Source organism: Macaca fascicularis, chromosome 11, assembly GCF_037993035.2.
Source record: "Macaca fascicularis isolate 582-1 chromosome 11, T2T-MFA8v1.1".
Lineage (NCBI taxonomy): Eukaryota > Metazoa > Chordata > Mammalia > Primates > Cercopithecidae > Macaca > Macaca fascicularis.
In genome coordinates, this window is record NC_088385.1 from 23,554,855 (window position 1) to 23,580,489 (window position 25,635).

General features: G+C 35.7%; 1 protein-coding gene across 7 annotated transcripts in view; it reads left to right on the forward strand.

The window, feature by feature from the left end:
- Window positions 1–25,635, forward strand: part of SLCO1C1 (solute carrier organic anion transporter family member 1C1) — a 57,949-nt gene that overhangs the window by 9,279 nt on the left and 23,035 nt on the right. For 5 of the 7 annotated variants that reach the window (XM_005570304.5, XM_065523851.2, XM_015430464.4 and 2 more), the window contains 6 exons: window positions 648–780; window positions 6,284–6,408; window positions 9,716–9,862; window positions 11,686–11,784; window positions 16,293–16,538; window positions 17,541–17,705. In XM_005570304.5, the coding sequence (XP_005570361.2) occupies window positions 648–780; window positions 6,284–6,408; window positions 9,716–9,862; window positions 11,686–11,784; window positions 16,293–16,538; window positions 17,541–17,705 (915 nt within the window). Of the gene's footprint in view, window positions 1–646; window positions 781–6,283; window positions 6,409–9,715; window positions 9,863–11,685; window positions 11,785–16,292; window positions 16,539–17,540; window positions 17,706–25,635 lie in introns of those variants that run through there. The other 2 variants (XM_074006351.1, XM_074006350.1) reach the window with 2 other exon arrangements.

Here is a 25,635-nt window from a genome sequence, read left to right on the forward strand (position 1 = left end):
GTGTTATAGACATATGTTGTAGTTATATAATTGATGTATACCTGAAGTTGCCTATGTGGAATAATTTTTATTTCTATTTTGAGTCTTAATCTTTTTGTACAAAGTTTATTAACAAATCATAAAATATCATTTGTGTAAATGTGTTTCATCATTTTATTTCATTTAAAGTGAAGTACAGTCGTGTTTAATTTTTCTATAAAGGATATCAGCTAAATAATTTGTAATGTAGTTCACGAGCAGTTAGAACACTAATAGAAGTTTTCACAGAAATTTTAATGAATAAAGAAAAAATATGAAGTTTACTTCAAAATTACTAAAAAATATTTAAGAGAGAAACTAAAGGAAGCCTTCTAGAATTTGACTTACTGATAAAATATTTTACAAGGACAAATAATTAGAATAATTAGGTTGGGTGAAGTGAGGTAGAAGGATTGAATTAAAATATTTCGATAAAGGGATGAGGTGATTGAAGTAATGAACATGAGAATTTCAAGAGTCATATCGGATTAAAGGAAAAAAATTAAATGATGCAGAGATGGCTTAGTCAAAAGAAAACATTGCTTGGTCTGCTATATACATTCATTGGTTATGCTGTTGACTTCTTTCTAAGTTCTCTAATTTATGATGTTTTATTCTTTTCCTCAAAGGGAATCTCTTAGTTATAACATTTGTTAGCTACTTTGGAGCCAAACTTCACAGGCCAAAAATAATTGGAGCAGGGTGTCTAATAATGGGAGTTGGAACATTGCTCATTGCAATGCCTCAGTTCTTCATGGAGCAGTAAGTCTAAAGCAATCATCTTTTCCTTGCCTTTCCAAACAACTGCATTTCTCCCTTTTATGATGACAATTAATTATGTAAATTTAAGCTTAATGCATGATAACTTTGTCTTACTTTTATTACATTCTCTTTGGATAAAATTTCAGAAGAATTTTATAATTTTTCTTCTGACAATAAACTGTAAAAAAACTGATAGATTACTGTATATTGATATCAACAAGATTAAAGAAAGATTTTACCAACTATGCTTTGAGTCAAATGCTTTAATTTAGCTGTGGAGGCAAAATATGTAACTGAAAATAAATTAACATGTGGTAAATGTCAAATAGGTAATTAATGAACACTACAGATAATAAATTCTGGATTAGGGAACACTGGCTGGTAGATAATTAACTCAGGGATATATTATCAACTCAAACAACTATTCAGTGTCTCAACAGTATCTCTTAGACCTTTATCAATGGAAGCGGGGTGTCTGTATCCTCTAACCCTAAAGCCCACTTTTGGTACTTTTGTTAATACACGCACATGACTTTAGTAGTTCCGAAGATTTTTACCTATATCATTTTTACCCTTATAGTAACCTGTGGGGTAAGAGACATAGTTTATCTTTTTTACTTTAGAGCTAAGGACCAGACACCATGACTTGAAGAGTTTTATGACTTTTGTAAATTTAGGTGTCTTGTAATTATGGAACCAGAACCCTAAAACAGGTCAGTTGACTTATCAAGCAGCAGTCTGCATATATACCCATGTCACTGCCTTTCTCTGTGTTTATCTATTGCTGATAAAGGAAATGACTACCAAAAGGTTTCAAAGTAAGAGAATATTTTAGAAAATTATATTTCAGGCCGGGCGCGGTGGCTCAAGCCTGTAATCCCAGCACTTTGGGAGGCCGAGACGGGCGGATCACGAGGTCAGGAGATCGAGAGACCATCCCGGCTAACATGGTGAAACCCCGTCTCTACTAAATAATACAAAAAACTAGCCGGGCGAGGTGGCGGGCGCCTGTAGTCCCAACTACTCGGGAGGCTGAGGCAGGAGAATGGCGTGAACCCGGGAGGCGGAGCTTGCAGTGAGCTGAGATCCGGCCACTGCACTCCAGCCTGGGCGGCAGAGCGAGACTCCGTCTCAAAAAAAAAAAAAAAAAAAAAAAAAAGAAAATTATATTTCAAGTGATACTTTATTGTCCACTCTAGATCATTGTATCAGAACAGTTTAAAGCTGGAGAGACTTAGAAATGATCTAGTCTGAACTTTTTCTTGAATTTCTAGACCACTTATATAAGTACAGTCAGATTTTGACCTCCCTAGCCAATCTATCAAGGTAGGGCCCAGAATTCTTTGAGAATTTTCTACCCATTGGGGTGAATTCCTGGGACCCTAAATTTTCAGTTGGGGGGGGGTTCTGTGGTTTGGGGCTTCTGCCTGCTCTTTGGACAACCTCCTTCCCTAGGTCAGAAGTTTCCTTGATCATTGAGATTCCACACAAATGTTATATGTGTTCAGCCTGTAGAAAGAATGGAAAAGAAGAATGAGAAAATGGGTCTCCAACCTGCCTAATTCCTGCTTGATCTTAGTTGCTGTTATCTGCCGATTCATTGAGCCTCCATGTGACAGTTTACTCAGGGGGAAAAGCAGTTCCACTACTGAAACAATTAAAAACGTGAAAGTAGTCACATAGGATAGATAAATCCATTACTCTAGACTTAAATCACTCTACAGTGGATCAGTAGCTCTTCCATGTGACAATGGCTACATTACTTAATTTTTCTAGGTCTCACTTTCTGCATCTTAAAACAGGTATTAAAAATAATTCCTAGCTCATAATGCCATTGCAAATATTAAGTGAGATGACACAGGTAAAATGCTTATAATGGTTACCAGCCTAACTAGTAGCTGTGTCATCATTGTTGTCTGTTATCAATCATTTTAGCTAATTAAGCCACCTGGTTTTAACCAGCAATGGTTTTGTCTTAAAGCTGCTGTATACAGATGATTTTATTACTTTAAGTTAGTGACAAATATCGAATACCAATATAAGAAAATCAGAGGAAAAAATGTTTAAAAAAGAAGGTCGGACAACCAGACAGGCTAGTGTTGACAAAGGATATCAAAAGGACAGAGACAGATTCTTATCCAACATTTTTGATATGCTAGAGGATATATTTGTTTATTTATTATTTAATATACTTGCCAGGTACAATGCCAGGTAATGGAGCTATTTCTGTGAGAAAACAAAATAGAACAAACACACACACAATTCTTCCTTCATGAGGCTTGCTCTCTACTGAGGACTATCACTCTAATTTCTTTCCATCTTTACACAACATTAGTCACTAACTGGGTACTTATCCAAAATATGATTTTTGTTCTCTAAGAGATAACTGTGCTCTGTCTCCTTTACAGAAATATCCTTGATGTCCAACAAAAGCTATTAATCATGGATAGCAACTATTGAGGGCCTATTCCTAATAGGCTGTTTAGTTTTATGTGTTAGCTCATTTAACTTATTAATTTAGCAAGTATATATGTATATGTGAAATATATATATACACACATATTTCACACATATATACACACATATATATATTTCACATATATATACATTTCAAATATATATACACACACACACACATATATATATATATAATTTTTCTAGGCAGTCAAGAAAGAGTAGTGACAAAATAATCCCTGCCCTCATAGATCTTCTGAGGAGGAGACAGAAAATAAACAGATAAATACAGTATGTCAGAGAATGGTAAGAACTACAGAGAAAAATAACCCAGTAAAGACACATAAGGAGTATGTGTGGTGGGTTGGGAGTGGTTGCAGTATCAAGTAGGGTAGTCAACGTATGGCTCACAGAGTTCATGATATTTGAAGAAGACCTGATAATAGTAAAGAGGACAGTCATGTGGATATCTGGGGAAGAAGACTTCTAGCCTGAGTGAACAGTGAAGGCAAAGTTTCTTTAGTAGGAGGAAGTGTGGCGCATGGATGACCTGCAAGGAGGCCTGTGTGGCTAAAAGGCAATGACCACAGGGAAAGCACAGAAGATGAATGCTGAGAAGTAAAAGGGAATGAGAGAATATGTCAACGTTGTTTCTCACTTTGATGGGCATTTGAATCACCTGAGGCTCTTGGTAAACTGCAGATTGTGATTCAATGGCCCTGGGGTTGGTGCTGAGATTCAGCTGATGTTGCTGGTCTGCAGACCATCCTTTGAGTCGTAAGGTTAAGACAAGTACAAGTATTTAGTTTGTCCTCTGAATGAGATGCGAAGTTGTGAGAAGGCTTTAAGCAGAGTGACATGATCTTACTTATATTTTTAAAGGATCACACTGACTGCTGCTTGGAGAATTGACTCTGGTGGGCAAGCTTGGAAGCAGGCAGACTATTTAGGAGGCTACTGTAAAATTTCCTACATCAAAGTCAAGAGTGCATCAGTCAGGATTTGAATGCAGGTCGGAACTAAAGCTAAAGCCCCTAATATGAAAGCATTTATAATATTAGTCCCAGATTTACATAGTTACACCTTTGTCTCTTCTTCAACAGAGTTTAGGTACAGACCACATCCATAACTCTCATTTTACAACTAAGTCAATTAAAACCTAAACGTTAATTTTTTTAGAGTATCACAGATAGCAGTTAGTAACAAAAGTGGCACTTAGATAAGGTACCAGTTATTTGAAATCAAAATAATTATGATACTTGCAACAGTAACCTGTTGTCAGCAGGAACTGAGTTAAAATAATGAAAATTTTTCAAAATACTCCATGATCACCATCCGTACTTACTTCAATAGTCTTGAAGCATCATAACAGTCAATAGTTTCTCTGTAATTATTAACAAAATCAAATTATATTTACCATGATTTCAAAGGTAAATGTTTCATGTGTACTTAAGAATCGAAAACAGTCAACCTCATTGAGTGATTCTTAACCTACTATGGTCAGGGAACCTTTGATAAAATTATAAAACCTGTAACCCTCTTCTCTTAAGCATTCACATAAAAACATACATACAAAAATGTTCTTACATTTTCAGTGGGGTTCATCAACCCATTGAGGTGTAGACTGCACAAAACAGATTTAAGGTAACCTATTTATCAACTTGAGTATTTTAATAATGCAATACATCTTTTCTTTACTATGCTGAACAAACTGTTCTTTACTATTAATATGCCAGTGCATATTCCTATGAATACTAGCCTTTGGCCAAATAGTGCCTGAATAAAATGAGAATCAAGATGATACTGGGATGTTTTCTTACCAGATAGCTCTCCCCCAAGGGGTACAAAGAGTGTGGAGAATGTGGCATATGAAGGGTAATTTGAGTGCAAGAGTAGAACTGGGGGATTGTAGATTAGCATTATCACAGGCTGCCCACTAAGCAATGGCCCTTTATCCCAGCTGCTATCATAACCTTATAAACAGGGGAACGGGTGGAATTAGAAGTAACTTGTGGCCGGGCACGGTGGCTCACGCCTGTAATTCCAGCACTTTGGGAGACCGAGGTCAGGAGATCAAGACCATTCTGACCAACACGGTGAAACCCTGTCTGTACTAAAAATACAAAAAGTTAGCCGGGCATGGTGGTGGGTGCCTGTAGTCTCAGATACTCGGGAGGCTGAGGCAGGAGAATGGCATGAACCCAGGAGGCGGAGCTTGCAGTGAGCAGTGATCCTGCCACTGCACTCCAGCCTGGGCGACAGAGCAAGACTCCATGTCTTTAAAAAAATAAAAAAATTTAAAAAAAAAAGTAAGTTGTTGCTATACTAGTAACCAGCAGAGAAAAAGCAGAATATCATCAGGATAAAGGGTACAAAGTGTGTCATTTTCCATTCTCCAGAATCAGCCTTGTAATTCGACTACATTTACAACTTTAAAGTATGCTCATGGCAATACATTGTTTAATTATGGCTCTTTCTCTGACTCAGAAAAAATCATGCTTTTATCAAGTAGAATACTTTTTCACCTAGGGGGGAGGTGATTTATAGTCATTAGTTTGCTTTAAGATGAGCCTCTATGAGTACTTTTTACTTTTATTTTGTGTCATTAATTGACTGGCTCAGGTATGGTGCAAAGCACGGGTGTCCAAATTTTGGCTTCCCTGGGCCACATTGGAAGAAGAAGAATTGTCTTGGGCCATACTTAAAATACACTAACAATAGTTGATGAGCTAAAAAGATTGCAGAAAAAAAATTCATAATGTTTTTAGAAAGTTTATGAATTCATGTTGGGCTGCATTCAAGGCCATCTTGGGCCACATGCGGCCCACAGACCGCGGGTAGGACAAGCTTGGTGTCGAGTCTATGAGCTAGATCTTCTGGTTACCTCTTCAGCAAAATCTGCTGTTAAATGCTGGCTTGGTTTGGTGAATTAGATTCAGAGACAGCTGCAAGCTCAACCTGGCACCCTAACGATTCATAGAGTATACGTATAATATTCTTAGTATGATGTTAATGAGTCTATCATGAAGAAAACATTCTTCTTATACAGGTACAAATATGAAATATATTCTCCTTCCTCCAATTCTACTCTCAGCATCTCTCCATGTCTCCTAGAGTCAAGCAGTCAATTACCAGTTTCAGTGATGGAAAAATCAAAATCCAAAATAAGTAACGGTAAGATCATTTTTTTGACTTGACTAAGCAAGCTTTTTAAAAAAAGACTTTATATGTGCTTTAGGATGGACAAAATTATCTATGATTTTTGCTTCCAAAAGCTTTACTACTTAAATTGAGATATCACAATGCCATAAAAATTCCTAGAATATAAAGCAATGTTTGATTAGATCCTAAGAAAATATACCAGATGATCAAATCTTTTGGAAAAAAAGGAGCATTAATTGATAGCGCCTGGGAAAATCTTTCAATGCTTCTGAATAAGTGGGTCTTGAAAGCAGGGTGAAACTAGTTTAGCACATACAACTCTCAATCCATTGCTCAGCTATGAAAGAAATAAAATTTTTCCCATAAGTCAATTTAATTTCTGTGTTCAGCTACTTTTTGTCAGAAGTACAAATGTAATTCTGACAAAAAATGTAATCTCAATTTGTCCCTAACCTCCCTTTTTGTCCCCAGGGGTTATTTACAATCTAGGGAGCTTACATAAGAGTAAAATGGACACCTGTCGGGGGAGCTCTTGGTGTTATCAGTTCCCTGCCAGCTTAGATATCTAAAACCCTTGTGGTCACAATATTTGGTCATACTTGTCACCATGGGCTATCTTATGTCCATGTTCATACTTTTTTTTCTCACAGCAGCTCTCTCTAGTACGGAAGTGGCCATCTTAGAAACATGGGAATAATTATATTTTTCACCTGAGCTAGGATGCAGGAATTTTATCAAAGCGTCTAGTGTTCTAGATGGCTGATGCATACGGCACAGCAATGCTTTGTCTGAGACACCCTTGGGAATATAGGGATACTCTCTTCTATATCACTGTCGACACCGGAAGTCCCGCGAGTCAAAGGCAGGAATCTGAACTAGACTGAAATAGAGTCTTGCCTCCTGCCTGGGCTTCACCTGGCCAAGGTAACACAGGTTTTCCTTACTCAGAGTAGCCATGAATTTATCCACAGGTGTTTACTGTGTCTCTAGGAGTCAGTACAGGCAGGGAGAGCAAATCCCCTCTTCTCCCTTCAGCTTCCCTTCAGCATCAATATGCTCCACACTCCTTCCCTGCCACCTCCCAATTTCACCCGCTACTCCTAACCGGAGGAACCACACTGTATACAGGCAGAATGGAAGCCTTTTTAAAATTAATATGTACCTGCGATCCATCCAAATCTCTTATCTATTCCACAAGACCTTTTCACTCCCCTAATATTCTCATTAGTACTTTCTGTTGAGATGTCTTTTTTTTTCTGGGCAATGAACCCTGTCTGTTTGAATGAAGGGAGGGGACAAAGGACTAAAAACATATGGAAATGTGGAAGGAGAAGGAAGGCAAGAGCACAGAAATGTAAAAAATTTACCCTCTCCTGCTGTATCAAAAGAAAGAACGCATTCTAGACAAAGAGGAGAATAGGAAAGGGGGTAATAGATATGTTCAGGAGGATGCATTCAAATCAATGGACAAGAACAGCATCCTTGTTTATGTAAAAATGTAACGGATAATAAATATGGCTTAGGTTCAAATAAGAAGGCAGGGAGCTGACTTAAGGGCTTGCAGTTTCATCTGTATACAATGTACAGTGGAAGGTGGTTTGTTTTGAAAGAGACATGATATAATGACAGCACAGCTAGTTAGGAAATAGTTAAACCTGTAATGTAAAAAGGTGAAAGGTGAAACAGAGACTCAGTAATTAAAATGTTTTTAATAAAAGGACAAGTTAGCGGACAGATACAGAGAAAAACAGACAATTATTTTCTTTCCTTCAGGTGAGGTCCTGTTCCCTTAACGTCTGTTTCCTTAAGCATAGTGGACACAAGGCTCACCCTAAAGCTGATAATAAGGATCTTCTCAAAAGTGCTCCACATACAATCCTCATCTCCCCTACAACACTCTACAGCAGAGCTGTCCACAGAACTATCTGTGATAATGGGAATGTCTTATATCTTTGCTGTCCAGTACAGTAGCCCCTAGCTGCAGGCGACAGTTGGGTATTTGAAATATAGCTAGTGTGACAGAAAAACTGAATTTTAATTTTATTTAATTTCAATTTTAAGAGCCACGTGTGGCTTATGGTTACTGTATTAAAAAGCACACGCCTAAGATGTCTACACTTCTCTACTACAAGACTCTCCTACCAACAAGCTTCTTAGAATTACACAATTGCTAGGGCTAGAATATACATTAGAGTTAATTTTAGAAAACAAATTCATATAGTATTTTTGGAAGCAGAATAGAAATCCAGACAAGTGAAAATTCCATGGTCATTTGAACTTTTCTAGAAGAAGCAGAGTCAGATAGAATCCACATGAGTGCAAAGGAGTCTTTTCTGTTAATTATGCAGTCTGATTCACTTGCCCAAAGGTGTTCACCTTGGATCTTCGCATAATCTATTCTTCACAGCCAAAAATTACTTTAAGAGTTTTTAACAGGTAAAGATAACTCCTACTTCATAGGATTGTTAGGAAGATTCAATTAAAAAATGCCTGCAAATCAGTTAGTTCAGCACGTGGCAGAGAAAGAACATTCAGAGTGATGATTGTTGGAGGTTGTTAACATTATCAATTTTATTAAAACACCTAAACCTTCAAAGCTATGTTTCATTTATGATATGAGGGTAATTATCCTAGTGCACATGATCATATTAAGACATGAGTTTTACAAAAGCATTTAAAAATGGTTAGCATTGAATTTTACTCTAAAAATGCTGTCAAAACGTTTTTGTTGGAATAACTATACTGCTAAAGTATAGGGATTTATCATTTTTATGTAAATTTGTTTCTAGAGTCCTAAAAATGGTTATTCACTAACAAACAAATATAAATGTAGGCAATACTGCCCAAATGTTGGAATATCAACCATATAAAAATTCGAATTTCAGATAAAACTGAGTGAACGATAAGATTACTAGTGATTTCTGCTGAAAAACAGAACTAAAAATTAAGGTGAGAAAGACTTTGTTCCAAATTCTCTGTTTTGCGCCAGATAGATATTGAATGTCATTGTAGTGTGGGAACTCAGATAGCTCAGGGCAGGAATGAAATGGAAAGGAGAGAATAAAAAGTAAAGGGATGAGGAGCGAGAAGCAATAGAGTTCCTCGGTGAAGTCTCTCGGAGATTTACTCTGCCTAAAAGGTTGAAGATATAAAACATTTTTAGAACTTGACCAAACTCCCATCAAATTATGACTATTGCACAAAAACTCCTGCGTTCTAGTTCAGTTTAAGATATATTGTAGAAATGTAGAAATGCAGAATAAATATTTAATTTTTATAGTGATCTATTTTCAATCCTCTGGTTTGCCTTTCTTTCAAGAATGTGAAGTGGACACTAGCTCTTCCATGTGGATTTATGTTTTCCTGGGCAATCTTCTTCGCGGAATAGGAGAAACTCCCATTCAGCCTCTGGGCATTGCCTACCTGGATGATTTTGCCAGTGAAGACAATGCAGCTTTCTATATTGGTAATACTGACATATTGCTTCACTTAGCTTCTTGGGAAGAAGGGTGTCTGGTGTTCTGAATTCCACTCTATGCTAGATTAAATGTGGAAGCTTTGTATACTTCATATCCAACTCCTTTGTTTAGCTCACACATTTCTGAAGTGCACACTTAAGATTTGGATGATGAAGACACCATAGTTAGAGGGATCTATTGCATTAGACAGGGAGCATCAGATTAAAAGAAAATAACTGTGAGCTCAACTGCAATGATGTATGACCTTGTGAAGCTTCGTGGGCTTCAGGTTTCATAGGTGATTTTTAGTGGGTTAACTATACAGCTAAAGCATTTAGGTATTTTAGTTTACTTAAAAGTTTGTTTCTTGAGCCCTGGAAACTGCTTTCCATTTGATGAGCCCTAATTATTTTAAGCTATGAGGGATAGACAACGAGAAATCTTGAGATCTCAAAAGCAGGTAGAAATGGATAAAGAGAATTATTAAAAAAAAAAAAAATAGAAGCAAGGCATGAGGCTACCTCATCTCTGGAACACATTCCAGTAAATAGACCAGTAACTAAAAATCTCAAAAACCAAAATAATATAGCAGAGGCAAACTCCTAAGGTAAGATGCATCTACACAGCATTTTTTGGTTTCCTCTGATGTCTTAATATGAAGCTAGAAACACATGTCAGTCTCTTCTTTTTAAATTTTTATTGTACCCTTTCCTACGGTGTTGACACACATCAGTCTTGATTTCTTGAAATTCTGATCTTTTAAAGATCTCACGTTCAGGGACAGAAAGGCAAGATTTAAATTCATTGAGGGGATGCTACAGCTAGGTCCACTGTATAATCTTGCCCGGGCTATGCTCTGCAGGACTCCAAGGGGTGCTGGTTACACCCAGATAGACTATAGTTAAGATCACAGCTCTTATTCTAACAGAAAACTCCAGTAAAATCAGGAACTGGAACTGCAACAAACACTTCATCACCTGCACTAGGCAATTACTCTGGAGACTGGAGGAAAGGTCACAGCCAGGAGAAGCATACAGGTGCGTAGGTGTCCCCTTCTTCCCTAGGAACTCAGGGCTTGTTCTCTTTTCCCTCTGGTAAAAAGTATCTAGTAACTGCTGTTTACTCTTCCAGTTAACTTAATCTCCCATGAATATGTGTGTTTTAAACCTTGTGGTGAAATGAAAGACAGATTGGAGATGTTTGGAAGGGAAGAAGTACCTTTCTGGTTATTAGAAATGGTGTCCTTTAGGCCATCTGTTCCACCTATCTATGAAGGTTGACCTGAATGGTCAAGAGGGTTCCAGAGAACACTTTTCCTGCTCCAAATCCTAGTACCTTTGTTAGCTGGTCTGGGGATCTGCATAGGTCCTGCTCTCACTAATGATCCCACAGAACCTCGGAGTGAATGGATGCAATTTTTTTACTAAGATGGAAGAAATCCTTTTGAATGTCAAGACAAGTCTTATGCTTAACTGAATGTAAAATGTTTTTGACAAACTATCAAAATTAATACAAGTCCAATTTTTATCAATGGGCAATCTAATCCTAGGAAATACAGTTTGTTCCATTTTGGAAAGTTAACTTCCTCAGAGTATTAATGTTATTTTCTTACTAAGACATACTTAATGCCTTAAAATTGTTCATTCTTCTCCCAAAGCAGTGAAGGATTATTTTCTGATTCACTGTGGTTTTAAAGTTGACTAAACACATGCAAATGAGCTAAAACATTTTGAGCTACTGACTGGATCTCACATTTCTTGTTTAAAATTGTATTAATTTATCAAAGTAAAGAAATGACAGCTTTTTTCTTCCTTTTCTTTTATTGGTGCAGGGTGTGTGCAGACAGTTGCAATTATAGGACCAATTTTTGGTTTCCTGCTAGGCTCATTATGTGCCAAACTATATGTTGACATTGGCTTTGTAAACCTAGGTAAGGGAGTTTATTTTTTATTTATTCATTTATTTTAGTTACTGTAACTTTTTAATGGGAACGGTGTGGAAATTATCAAATTGCCTTTTTATAAAATGGCAGTCATAATCTTTCATAAACTAAAAATTTATTATTAATATAGTTACACAGATTAATAAATGGAATACGAAAAATAGGTGATGATTAGAACTGGATGACCAATGATTTGTTATTAAGATGTATCCTTTTTCACATCTGATTTGTCAGTTTAAATGCATTCCAGCATAGTTAAGACTGAAAACTCTAGCTACTTGTTCGTTCTTGTTGGCTTCAGGTGTGTCAACATTTATTACAGTTACGTCAATTAATAATGTATTTGGGGACTTGACAGAAAGACCAAGGATTTAAAGTCTACTGGCAACCAAACAGCCCTTCTTTTTGTTTTTACTCTACAAGTCATTTTTAGGTGGAAACATATTATAGCATATTATCGAGCAAAACTGGCTTTTCTTCTGGGATATTGCTTGTGTAGGAAATAAATGGCAGAAGGGACACTGATCTTTTCATAGCTAATAATTTGTTTCTATCTCTGTGAGATGCACCCTCTAGAAATAGGTGGCACTTGTCAGTTTTTTTTAAAGAGTTCCAAGAGATCCGTTACAAACTAAACAAGTTTCACTTAAAAAACAAATGTGGAATTGCATTTTGAAGTTTCGCATGTTAAAACAGAAAGCAAAATTCTTGCATTTAAATCAAATAAACTACAAGGCAAGCTTCAAAAATGTTATTTACTCATTCACTAGTTCCCGTCCAATTATTTTGCATTTACTTTATGCCAGGTGCTATTCTACAGCTCTGAACAAATCAGTTGAGTTCCTTGACTTCACAAAGTTTAAAATCCACTGATGGATTTTAAAGACAAGAAAGTATAGATGCAATGAGCAGCACAGAGGAAAATTGTTAAGGGGAAGCAATTCACATGCAGTAATAACCTAGTATAAGCATTTTATCCAGTATAATTCAGTGGCAGTTGAGCCTACTTCTCAAGGGACCTGTGTTTATTTTGTTCTCACAGAATGTTATGATAGAATATAATGAAATGTTTTCTAGGTTCTTGCCTAGGAAGAAAACAACACCCACTTGCTTTGATTCAAAAACCTGTCAATACTTATTTTTAGGCAAATCAGAAATGATTTCAAAAACAAAGTTTTTACAACGAATAAAATACTAAAGTTTTGGTTACACATACAAATACCGCTTCGTATCCAGAATAGCTCTGCAGTAATATTAACCACCATTTATTAAAAAATATTCCACTGATTTGAATGAATCTCAAATTTAGTATCATAGTGAGAGGTTTCCACGGGGTTTGGACTGGAGGGTGCAGGGCATAACTCTTCGAGTAAAATCTCACACAGATATTCAATATGCAAATCAAATGAAAGTGGTGCTGATATAGAGGAGTCACCACATGAGGTTTTGAGCCTTCAAAGTTCTCCCCATGGGTTGCCTTCCTTTTACCAGGGGTCTCTCTGCAGAACCTGAGAGCACGGTTTGAAAATCATGAGGCAGGCCGGGCGCGGTGGCTCAAGCCTGTAATCCCAGCACTTTGGGAGGCCGAGGCGGGCGGATCACAAGGTCAGGAGATCGAGAACATCCTGGCTAACACGGTGAAACCCCATCTCTACTAAAAATACAAAAAAATTAGCCGGGCGTGGTGGCGGGCGCCTGTAGTCCCAGCCACCCGGGAGGCTGAGCCAGGAGAATGGTGTGAACCCGGGAGGCGGAGCTTACAGTGAGTGGAGATGGCGCCACTGCACTCCAGCCTGGGCGACAGAGTGAGACTCCGTCTCAAAAAAGAAAAAAAGAAAATCATAAGGCCTCTTCCAGAATTTAGACTCTTTATTTTTAATCTAATGAACAAAAGAAAGTATCTTGCTCCAAAAAGCACTCTCTTTCCTTCAATAACAGAGATAATACAGACATAGCTTGTTTTACTGTGCTTTACTTTATGGCATTTTGCAAATACAATAAAGTAAATTTAAGGTTTGTGGCAACCCTGTGTTGAGCAAGTCTATAGGCACCATTTTTCCAACAGCATGTGTTTACTTTGTGTCTCCGTGTCACATTTTGGTAATTCTCCTAATATCGCAAGCTTTTATTGTTATTTATTATTATTATTATTATTATCATCATCATCATCATCATCATCATCATCATCATACCCGTTATGGAGATCTGTGATGTGTGATATTTGATGTTACTGTTGTAATTGTTTTGGGGCACCACAATTGTGCCTATATAAGACAGCAAATTTAATTGATAAATGTTGCATGTGTTCTGACTGCTCCACTGGCCATTCCCCTGTCTCTCTTTTTGGACTTCCCTATGCCCTGAGACACAATAATATTGAAATTAGGCCAATTAGTAACCCTACAATGACCTCTAGGTGTTCAAGTGAAAGGAAGAGTTGCATGTCTCTCACTTTAAAACAAAAACTGGAAAAGATTAGGCTTAATGAGGAAGGTATGTTGAATGCCAAGACAGGCAAAAATCTAGGCCTCTTGCACCAAACAGTTACCCAAGTTGTGAATGTAAATTCTGGCAGGAAATTACAAAAGTGATACTCTAGCAAACACATGAAGGATAAGAAAGTGAAACAGCCTTATTGAGATAAAGTTTTAGTAGTCTGGAGAGAGGATTAAACCAGCCACAACATTCCCTTAAGCCAAAACCTAATTCAGAACAAGGCCTAACCCTCTTTAATTCTATGAAGGCTGAGAGAGATGAGGAAGCTGCAGAAGAAAAGTTTGAAGCTGGCGGAGATAGGTTCATGAGGTTTTAGGAAAGAAGCTGTCTCCGTAACACAAAAGTGCAAGGTGAAACAGCAAGTGCTGGTGGAGAAGCTGCAGAAAGTTACCCAGAATATTTAACTAGGATTATTGATGAAAGTGGCCATGCTAAATAACAGATTTTCATCCTAGATGAAATAGGCTTCTACTGGAAGAAGATGCCATCTAGGGCTTTCGCAGCCATAGGGGAGAAGTCAATCCTGACTTTAAAGCTTCAAAGGGCAGGGTGATTCTCTTATTGGGGGGCTAAGGCCACTGGTGACTTTAAGTTGAAGCCAATGCTCATTTAACACTCTGAAATTCCTATACATACACTCTTCCTGTGCTCTACAACTAGATCAATAAAGATGTGCTGAATGACAGCACATCTTTTTGTAGCATAGTTTACTAACTATTTGAAGCCCACTGTTGAGATCTACTGCTCAGAATAAAAACAAGATTGCTTTCAAAATATTGCTGCTCATTGACAGTGTGCCTAGCCACCCAAGAGCTCTGACAGAGTTGTACAAATAGATACATATTTTCATGGCTGCTAACATACCATCCATTTTCTACCCCATGGATCAAGGAGTAATTTTGACTTTCAAGTCTTATTATTTAAGAAACATATTTCACAAAGCTATAGCTACAATCAATAGTGATTTCTAATGAATCTAGACAAACTAAATTTAAAAACTTCTGGAAAGGATTCACCATTTTAGATGCCATTAAAAGCATTTGTAATTCATAGGAGGAGGTCAAAATATCCACATTAGCAAGAGTGTGAGAGTAATTGATTTCAACCCTCCTGGATGACTTTGAGGTGTTTAACACTTTAGTGGAGAAAGTAAGTGCATATGTGGTAGAAATAGCAAGACAACTATAATTAGAAATGAAGCTTGAAGATGTGACTGAATTGCTACAATCTCGTGATAAAGCTTGAACAGATGAGGGGTTGCTTCTTGTGGATGAGCAAAGTGAATGGCTTCTTGAGGTGGAATCCACTCCTGATGAAGATGCTGTGTACGTTACTGAAATGACAACAAAAGATTTAGTAAATTACAGAAACTTAGTTGATAAAGCAGTGGCAGGGTTTGAGAGGACTGACTCCAATTCTGAAAGACGTTTGACTGTGGGTAAAATGCTATCAAATAGCATTGCATACTACAGAGAAAACTTTCATGAAGGAAAGAGTTGATCTATGTGACAAACTTCATCATTTCCTTATATTCATACATTGCCACAGTCATCTCAACCTCCAACAACCACTGCCCTCTTTAGTCAGCAGCCATCAATATTGAGATGGCTACTCACTGAAGGCTCAAATGATCATTAGCATTTTTTAGCAATAATATTTTAAATGAAGGTATGTACATTTTTCAGACATAATGCTATTGCATACTTAGTAGACTACAGTATAATTAAACACAACTTTTGTATGCCCTGGGAAACAAAAAAATTCATGTGACTCTCTATTGTGAGATTCACTTCATTGTGATGGTCTGGAGTTGAACCTGCAAAATCTCCAAGGTATGCCTGTGATAATATCCAGATCAAAAAAAAAAAAAAATAGCATAGATGAATTATTAGGTATTTTTATGATGTTATAGAGTTTTGCAATAATTTATTTTTAAGTAGATTATTTTAACATATTAGCTTTGCTGTTTGTATTACTTAGCCATCTCCTCTGTCTTTCAGATCACATAACCATTACCCCAAAAGATCCCCAGTGGGTAGGAGCCTGGTGGCTTGGCTATCTAATAGCAGGAATCATAAGTCTTCTTGCAGCTGTGCCTTTCTGGTATTTACCAAAGAGTTTACCAAGATCCCAAAGTAGAGAGGATTCTAATTCTTCCTCTGAGAAATCCAAGTTTATTAGAGATGATCACACAGACTACCAAACACCCCAGGGAGAAAATGTAAAAATAATGGAAATGGCAAGAGGTAAGTAAAATTCTCGATTTTGAAGTATTTTCATTTTTCTGTTGGGACTTAAGGAGATTTATAAATTATATCCTTCACTTCCCTTCATGTATTAAAAAAATTGAGAAACCATATCAGAAGCAAAACTGGAAAATGATGTCAGCTTTATTACTGAACAACTGATTGCAGTACACGACCAAAGACCAAAGGCTTGACAGCCTTTCCTGCTGATGTCCGCACCCTCTCACATCTCCTCAGTTTAGATCCTACAGTTGTCTGTAGGATTGCTGCTTCCTGTAACTCTGTGTATACAGAAAATAAAAGGCTTAATCTTCAGGGTTGGCAGCCTTTCTACAGATAAGATCTATTCATTTGAGAGATGTATATCAATGCATGTCTCTCACCAATGATCAGAGGGGTGAGTGTTCTGTAGGCAAAAACCCAGTGTTCTAATGAACCCCCTTCATGGAAATGAGGATCCTCTCTTCATGTCCCTTCAAACAATAGTTACATTTGCAGAAATTCTTCACATGTCTAATTGGTAGTCTACATAACAGGAAAAAGGGAAAAGATCAATGCTCATTTCTCACACTAAAATTCACATATTAAATGGAGATAACTCTCAAATTTCTTTCTCTTTGACCACAAGATAAGTTTGAGGAATAGAGACAAGAAAAGTGAAGGTCTTTATGTCCTGCCTGTGACTCCCAGCTGGATGATGAGGGAGTATTCTCATCCTTTTCATCTTTTGCCCACATCAGTTGGAGGAATCTTCTTTTCTGACTCTTACCTTTTAATATAACCTATACTGCACGTCTGTAGAAATGAGTGCCTATGTCTGGATTTGAACCTAGCCAGATCGCAGGCTTGATGCATGCCAGTGGCTTACTATACATAGTGTATGTGTGCGCCAAACTATGACTACTTCCAAACTCTGTGACAATGGAAAGTCCTGCCACCACAGCTACCTCTTCTTCCATGCATGACAGCAACTTTAATTAGTCTGTTATTTTTGTTTTACAGATTTTCTTCCATCACTGAAGAATCTTTTCGGAAATCCAGTATACTTCCTCTATTTATGTACAAGCACTGTTCAGTTCAATTCTCTGTTCGGCATGGTGACGTACAAACCAAAGTACATTGAGCAGCAGTATGGACAGTCATCCTCCAGGGCCAACTTTGTGATCGGTAGGCTCATCTACCTTTCATGCTTCCTCAGAGGGACTCTCTTAGATGTACCTGATTAACTCGGGAATCTTAGAGAAGATCGTTCCAAGATTTAGGTCATTTATGACATTTTAGATGAGCTCAAAAAGTAGCAATAATTTTGTAGCAAGAATTATTCGCATCTGTGGGTAAGTAACCCAGAGAGCACGCAGTTCTTGAAGTGATATCATAGAGATGAAACATGCATTTGATGAGGAATTTGTTCATAATGCTGGATATTTGTCTTTTAAGTGTAGTGAAAGCCTCAAAACAGTGACCATTTACATGAACAGTTTCCAGGATTATATAAAATGGACAATGAGATAGGTTAAAAGATGTTCATTCCAAAACAAAGCTTGCATTTTCACAGTCAAAAAACTTTTCTGACTCCTGGCAACTGGGTTAGTTCAAAGGGTTGTGTTTCTAGCAACATGGTCAATAAAAAGATAGAAAAGTATGAAGAAATGAAAGAAGAGAAACCAGAACCTACAAATACATGATGACTACCACTGTGGAAGTAATTAGATATTAAAAAAAAATCTAGATTCATTTCTTTAATCCACAAAGATATTATTTAATGTTACTATTTCAAGGCATAAAATATTTTGTTTCTTGGGACATACTCCTTTATGATAAGAGACTCCAGTGGTATAAAATAATTTTCTCTTAGTGTTGTAAAAAATCACTCTATATTTCTACCTCTGAAAGAGACCTGGAAGGAGAAAAAAAAAAAAAAAACAGCCAAATGTATTTTAGGAGATATAATTTTTCTATGATAATCTTGGTAATGGGCACATAGCACATGCTAATATAATTGACTCTTAGTTTGAAAGATTTTTCTCCAAAATTCTTGATGTTAAGGTTACATCACTGAACATCTTTACTTTTAACATCGATTGGTTCAAATTAATTTTATTTCTTATTGGCTTATTTATTACTAATTTTATTACTAAAGAAATATTTTGTGGCTTTTTTCTCCAATACCCCATGCATGCTAATCAATGCTTTATATTGATTTCAACATGAATAGATGAGGATTTAAAATTTAAGAGAGACTTTATTTTATTTCATTTTTATGTGTATACTGAGATATAACTTATCAAGAGTAAGTCTACAGACCTTAAACAGTTCAGATGGATACATATATATGTGTGTGTGTGCGTATATATATGTGTGTGTGTGTCACATCCAGCATTCAGAATATATAGAATATTTTAGCTCCCCAGAAAACTTAAATCTCCTACCAGTCAATACTTTTCCCCAAAGCTAATAACTATCCTAAACTATATTATCATAGACCATCCTTGCCTGTTTTTGAAATTCATATAAATTAAATGGTATATTATATACTCTTTTGTGTCCAGCTTTTTTCAACTGAAGTGAAATCTATGAGATTATTTTCTCTTGTATATAGCAGTGGTATATTCTTTTTCATGCTATGTCATATCCTATTACATAAATAAACCACAGTTTGTTTATTCATTTTATAGTTGATGGACATTTCTGTTGTTTTCTGCTTTTAACTAATAGTTATTTATAATATTATAATAGATAATATAATAATATTATAAATAATATACAATTTTATATATTATGAAAATTATATATACATTTATAATAGCATTAGAAATTATGATTTTATATGTATATGTATAGATTATATTATAAATTTATGATAGTATTATAAATTATTACATTATAAAATATATATTTAAACCATGTAATATATATTAATTATGTAATATTTATTAATTATATATTGTATATATTATATGTTATAAAATATAATAATAAATTATATAAAATAAATATATACAACATGACCTATAACTATTGTATATAATATATAAAATAATTATTATAATTGTTTTTATAATTATTATAGCTATTTTTATAACAGTTATTTATAATAGTATTATAATCATATAATTATTATTTATAATAGTATTTTAAATATAAATGTGAAAAAATACAAATAAAAATATTATGTATTTTAATATGTTAATATAATATATAAAATATTATTTATAATTTATTATAGCATATTACACTATATAATAAGATAGTATTATATACTATATTATAATTTAGAGTATATTATATATAATATATATAATATAATATATAAATATATGGTAATACTATAGTAATATAGTAATAATATATGGTATTACATATAGTATATTACATATACTATAATGTATAATAATAATGCTATTATAAATAATATATTTATAATAGTTAAAAGCAGAAAACAACATTCCGCATGTTTATTGGTGGACCACTATGCTCATTTTTCATGGCTATACCCTGAAGTGCAATGGACATTTGTGTTGTTTTCTGCTTTTAGCTAAGAGTTATTTATAGTATTATAATAGATAATATAATATATATAATATATATTATATTGCTAAATGCAGTCGCTAAGTCAGAGGGAGAATATGTGTTTAAATAGAGTAGATATTGCCAAAACACAAGGAAGTTGTGCAAATTTATACTCCTATTAGAAATGTAAGAGCATTCCAGTTGCCCCATATCCTTATCAACACTTGGAATTGTTAATTCTTTTCCTTGTAACCATTCTTATGGGTGGGTTGTGGTATTTCATGGTGGTTTAATTTGCATTTACCTAAAACTCTATTCTTCAAAGTTTCTGACATGTCATGTCTACAGATAATTCAAATACTTTTGTGAGAGATAAGTAATAGTATTTAACAATTTCACATCATTATAGCTAGGATTGTTCCTGAGATCATCTTGGTTTCACATTAGTAAGTATGGGGTGCAGCCGACTAAGGGTAAGCGGGCCAATTATTCAATATCCTCTCACTCTTACTTTGATTATATTTGTACAATGGTGAAAATGAATATATCACTAGGTTGAAATAAAGATGAAAGTATACAGATAAAATGCATGGTAAATGCATATATCTCTCATTCAATAAATATTATTTCTGTCTTTCTTCTTCAACCTTTCTCTTTTTTTCTTAATTTTTTTTTTAACTTGAGCTATGGAATAATGATCTTCCTGCAATAAAATATGAGACAGACACAAAGAAGCATACTTCCTTACTTCTTTGAGAGAAGACATTTGACATACCATGGAGGGGAGAATAAACAGAAATCTCCTGACATGTTCAAGGGCCAACAGTTACAACGACAACTTAGCCTTGCTGTACATGTTTTTAAATGTTAGCCACATTCTTTCTAAAGTTTAGAGACAGCATTTTTTCTCAAGCTAATTACTTTAACTTTGTAGAAAAAATATTAAAGGAAAATAAATGACAATAAAATTTAAATTCAAAGGCCGGAAAGCATATTGTGAAATGATTTGGCTTTTTAAAGTTTGTGGAATTTTTAAAAGATTTTTAATGGAAGAAATTTGGATAGACAGCTAGATTTGCATTTTTTCTTTTGTCATTTATTTATTTATTTTTATTTTTCAACTTTCATTTTGGAATAGGGAGTACATGTACAGTGCAGGTTTGTTACAAAGCTATATTGCATAATGCTGAGGTTTAGGGTATGACTGAACCTGTCGCCCAGGTAGTGAGCATGGGTAACTTTTCAATCTTTCTCTTCTCCTTTCTATCCCTCTCTAGTAGTTCCCAGTGTCTGTTGTTCCCAACTTTATGTCCATGTGTGTTCAATATTTAGCTCCCATTGATATGTGAGAACATGTAGTATTTGGTTTTCTGTTTCTGAGTTAGTTCACTTAGGATAATGGCCTCCAGCTCCATCTGTGTTGCTGCAAAGGGCATGATTTCATTCTTTCTATGATTGCATAATATTCCGTGGTGTATATGTACCACATTTTCTTTATTCAATCCATTGTTGATGGGTGACTGATCCCACATTTTTGTTCTTGTGAATAGAGCTGTGATGAACATATGGGTGCATGTGTCCTTTTGATAGAATACTTTATTTGCTTTTCGACTTATACCCACTGATGGATTGCTAGGTCAAATGTTAGTTCAACTCTTAGTTATTTGAGAAATATCCAAACTGCTCTCCAAAATAGTGGACTGATTTACATTCCCACCAAAAATTGTGCAAGTATTCCCTTTTGTCCTCAGCCTCACCAACATCTGTTATTTTTTGACTTTTTAACAAAAGCCATTTTGACTGGTGTGAGATGGTTTCTCATTGTGGTTTTTATTTGCATTTCTGTGATGATTATTTCTGAGAGCATTTCTTCATATCTCTGTTGGCTGCTTAAATGTTTTTTTGTTTGTTTGTTTGTTTTTGGGTTTATTTGTTTGTTTGTTTTTGAGACGGAGTCTCTCTCTCTCTATTGCTCAGGCTGGAGTGCAGTGGCCCGATCTCAGCTCATTGCAAGCTCCGACTCCCGGGCTCACACCATTCTCCTGCCTCAGCCTCCCGAGTAGCTGGGACTACAGGTGCCCGCCACCACGCCCGGCTGATTTTTTGTTTTTTTAGTAGAGACGGGGTTTCACCGTGTTAGCCAGGATGGTGTCAATCTCCTGACCTCATGATCCGCCCGCCTCGACTCCCCAAAGTGCTGGGATTACAGGCATGAGCCACCACACCCAGCTACATATTTTCTTTTGTGAAGTGTCTGTACTTGTCCGTTGTCTATTTCTTAATTGAGTTATATGCTATTTTCTTGTTGTTTTAAGTCTGGATATTAGATCTTCATCAAATGCATAGTTCATGAATATTTTCTCCCATTCTGTAGAATTTCTGTTTACTTCCTTGATGGTGTCTCTTGCTGTGCAAGCTCTTTAGTTTAATTAACTTACCAATTTTTGGTTTTGTTGCAGTTGCTTTTGAGGACAAAGACATAAATTGTTTGCCAAGTGTGATACTGAGAAGGGTATTTACTAGGCTTTCTTCAGGATTTTTATAGTTTAGATTCTTACCCATAAGTCTTTAATCCATGTTGAGTTAATTTTTATATATGATGATAAGAAGGGGTCCAGTTTCATTCTTTTGCATATGACTAGCCAGTTATCACAGTACCATTTATTGAACACAGAGTCCTTTTTCCATTTCTTGTTTTTGTCAGCGTTATTGAAGATGAAATGGTTGTAGGTGTGTGGCTTTATTTCAATTTAAGCTTCTCCTATAAATATTAAGTTACATACAAATGATCTTATCTTTTCCTTCTCAATACAGAGACTGTAATAATTTAGTAATTTTTGCTTAATTTCTTAGAATGCCTTTTGTAGACCTCTAGTAGACAAGATATATCAACTATCATTTATGACAATGATTATCACTGTCAATTTTTGGAGGTGTTACACAGACAAGTAAGAAAAAATTAAGATAATTATTTGAAGGACAGTTGCTTATAAAAAACATTATTATTATTCTTGTGAAAGTCCAGGATATAACATCAAGTTTACTAGGAGAAAAATTCTAAAACATCTCCAAGTACTATTATTATAACTCATAACTATTTCAATCCAAGGCATCGGTATGGAAATCAAAGTTTCTAATTCCTAGTCTACTATAATCTAGTCAAACATTTTACATATCCCTTATAACTCCTTTTTACATCAGTCTCAAGGAATAAGATCTTTAACCTGATGAGTGTGCTAAAACACTAATAATTATGTAATAAAATAAAACAATATAATAAATGCGCTTTTAAATTTCTCTAAGTTTTTCTGATATTTGGGTAAATATGCATGTTGAATTCAAAAGAAAACACAGAAAATAAATTGAAACAAATTTCAGACACTAGTGTAAATCAATATTTCCATTTGGGATACTTCCTTGATGGTAGATGGTAAAAATTTTTAGATCAACACATTTTATGATGTGGGTGGAGAATAAATCAAAGTTTAATTTCTATCTCACTAAATGATTTAAAAATACCTAAAATGAAAGAGAAGCCTGGGGAGGGAAGAAACACATCTTATATGATGTAAAGGAAATTTGTCATCAACTTGACCCACCATGGACAACTTAATACATCCTGTGAAATTTGAAAGGGAGAATCAAACCAACATTATATTTGAAATGTACTAATATTTTTTGGAATTGTATTATAATTTAGTTATCTTGAAATAGGAGAGTAAGATATCAGGAGAGGTGCTATAAATTAATACACTAAGGTTTATTCATTTAGCACATTTTATTGGAAACCGTTGAAGAACATGGGATTCAATTCAATTCACCGTTCTTTCTTTGAGGGTTTGGTTGGAGGTTGGGATACATGAATTGAAAAAACTAGCAGGTAATTGTTAAAGCATCAAGTCTGCTGCCTCTGGGCCCCTGCACAAGGAACACCTGATGAGTGAGAAAATGAGGTTCTGATGACCAAGTTGTGAGTCCTGGTGCCAAATGTGTCCCCTGGAAGCCCCATATGACTGGTGGAACCTGTGAGGAGGAACTCTACTTGGGGGAAGCTCAGAGTACTCTGGGAGAACAAACCTAATCTTGGAGCCAGGAAGAATTCTCAAGCAGAAGATGATGATACCTGAATCAAGAGAAAAGGATAAGAAAGTATTAAAAGATGAAAATGTGAGAAAGAGGGTAGAGGTTTTTATCAAAGCAAATATCTTGTGCGGAAGGATCTGGAGTCAAGAAATATTCTGGAAGTTTCAAGGAAACACTGTTCACCAAAAAGAGGTAAATCAGGAAAGGATATTCCTGATTTTTAATAATTTATACTGAGGGTGCAGATGTCCCCAGGATTATCTCATTTCAGTTCTCAGGCTATTCTAGGCTGCTGGGGGTGGGGGATGTCAATGGAATCCAACATGGCACATAGCTACAGACAAGGCTACACCTTGTGTTATTACTCCTTAAGTACCAGATTCAATTGGTACTTTACAAAATAAAATAAAATGCTAGAAAGATGCTCTGAAGGTTTCAGTTCGGAGTTTGGTTTTCAGAAGATACTTTTTTCATAAACCAATTTGGAGATGGAATTGAGAGTGAAAATGTAGGACTCTGTTGTTTGTGTCAGCTTTGGCTTTGTGGAAGGCATTCATAGTCAGGTACTATGTTTTATATATTCATTGCATGTATATGTGTGTGTAAAAGTAGGCACTTCAAGGATATATATCAAATTCATAGCAGCACTTACTTCGGGAGAAGGAAGATGAAACCTGAAACAAAGGGAAAACTAATTTTATCTACTTCCACATTTTAAAAAATCAGAAAATTTAGGAGAAAACATTAACATTAATTAATTGGGCCCTAAATAACTGGGTTTGTTGATATATTTTCTATAATCTATTCATTGTTTTTAAAATAGTAATCAGGTGCCTCTAAGTTGACTTTTGGCTGTTCAGGTTTCCAGATTTTCATCTCTGCTGCTTACCATACCCAGGAACTTCAGTTCAGATGGAAAAGCAAAAGTTAGCATTTCTTCTCTTTTTCATTTCGCTAACTTCATGATCATGCCCCCTTTAAGGTGGGCTGATTTCTAATATGATAATTTAAATGTTAACTTATACAACCTATGGTCAAATAAAAACAGATGAATCAAAATGTCCCTTTGTTATCATCTGTGCATGTTAGAAATATTTTGCGGGGCTCTGTCCTGCAGTCCCCAGCTGCATGACAGCTGAGACACGTACTCAGACACAGATAATCACTATAACAGTGGGCCAGGGGGCTGCCAGCACTACGGGCCCAAGAGAGTTTGCTGCCCCTCCAAGCTGGTAATGCTTGCATTTGTTTAGTACAGATTTAATTGGCAAAGGCTTTGAGTCAACACACCTGTGAGTAATTAACCTGGTTGCCCCCCACCCCGGAGATGGCCATCCTGCCTGCGATCAAAGGTTGATTTTAGGATCACATGAGTAAATAAGCTATTTAGATAAACTCCCCTATATTCCTTTGTATCTGCACGCTAAGCTATCTGGTTCCTGAAAAGAGAATCTGGCTGCCTTCAGCCAAACTATCTGAAGTTATGCAAACCACGCTAGGTCTT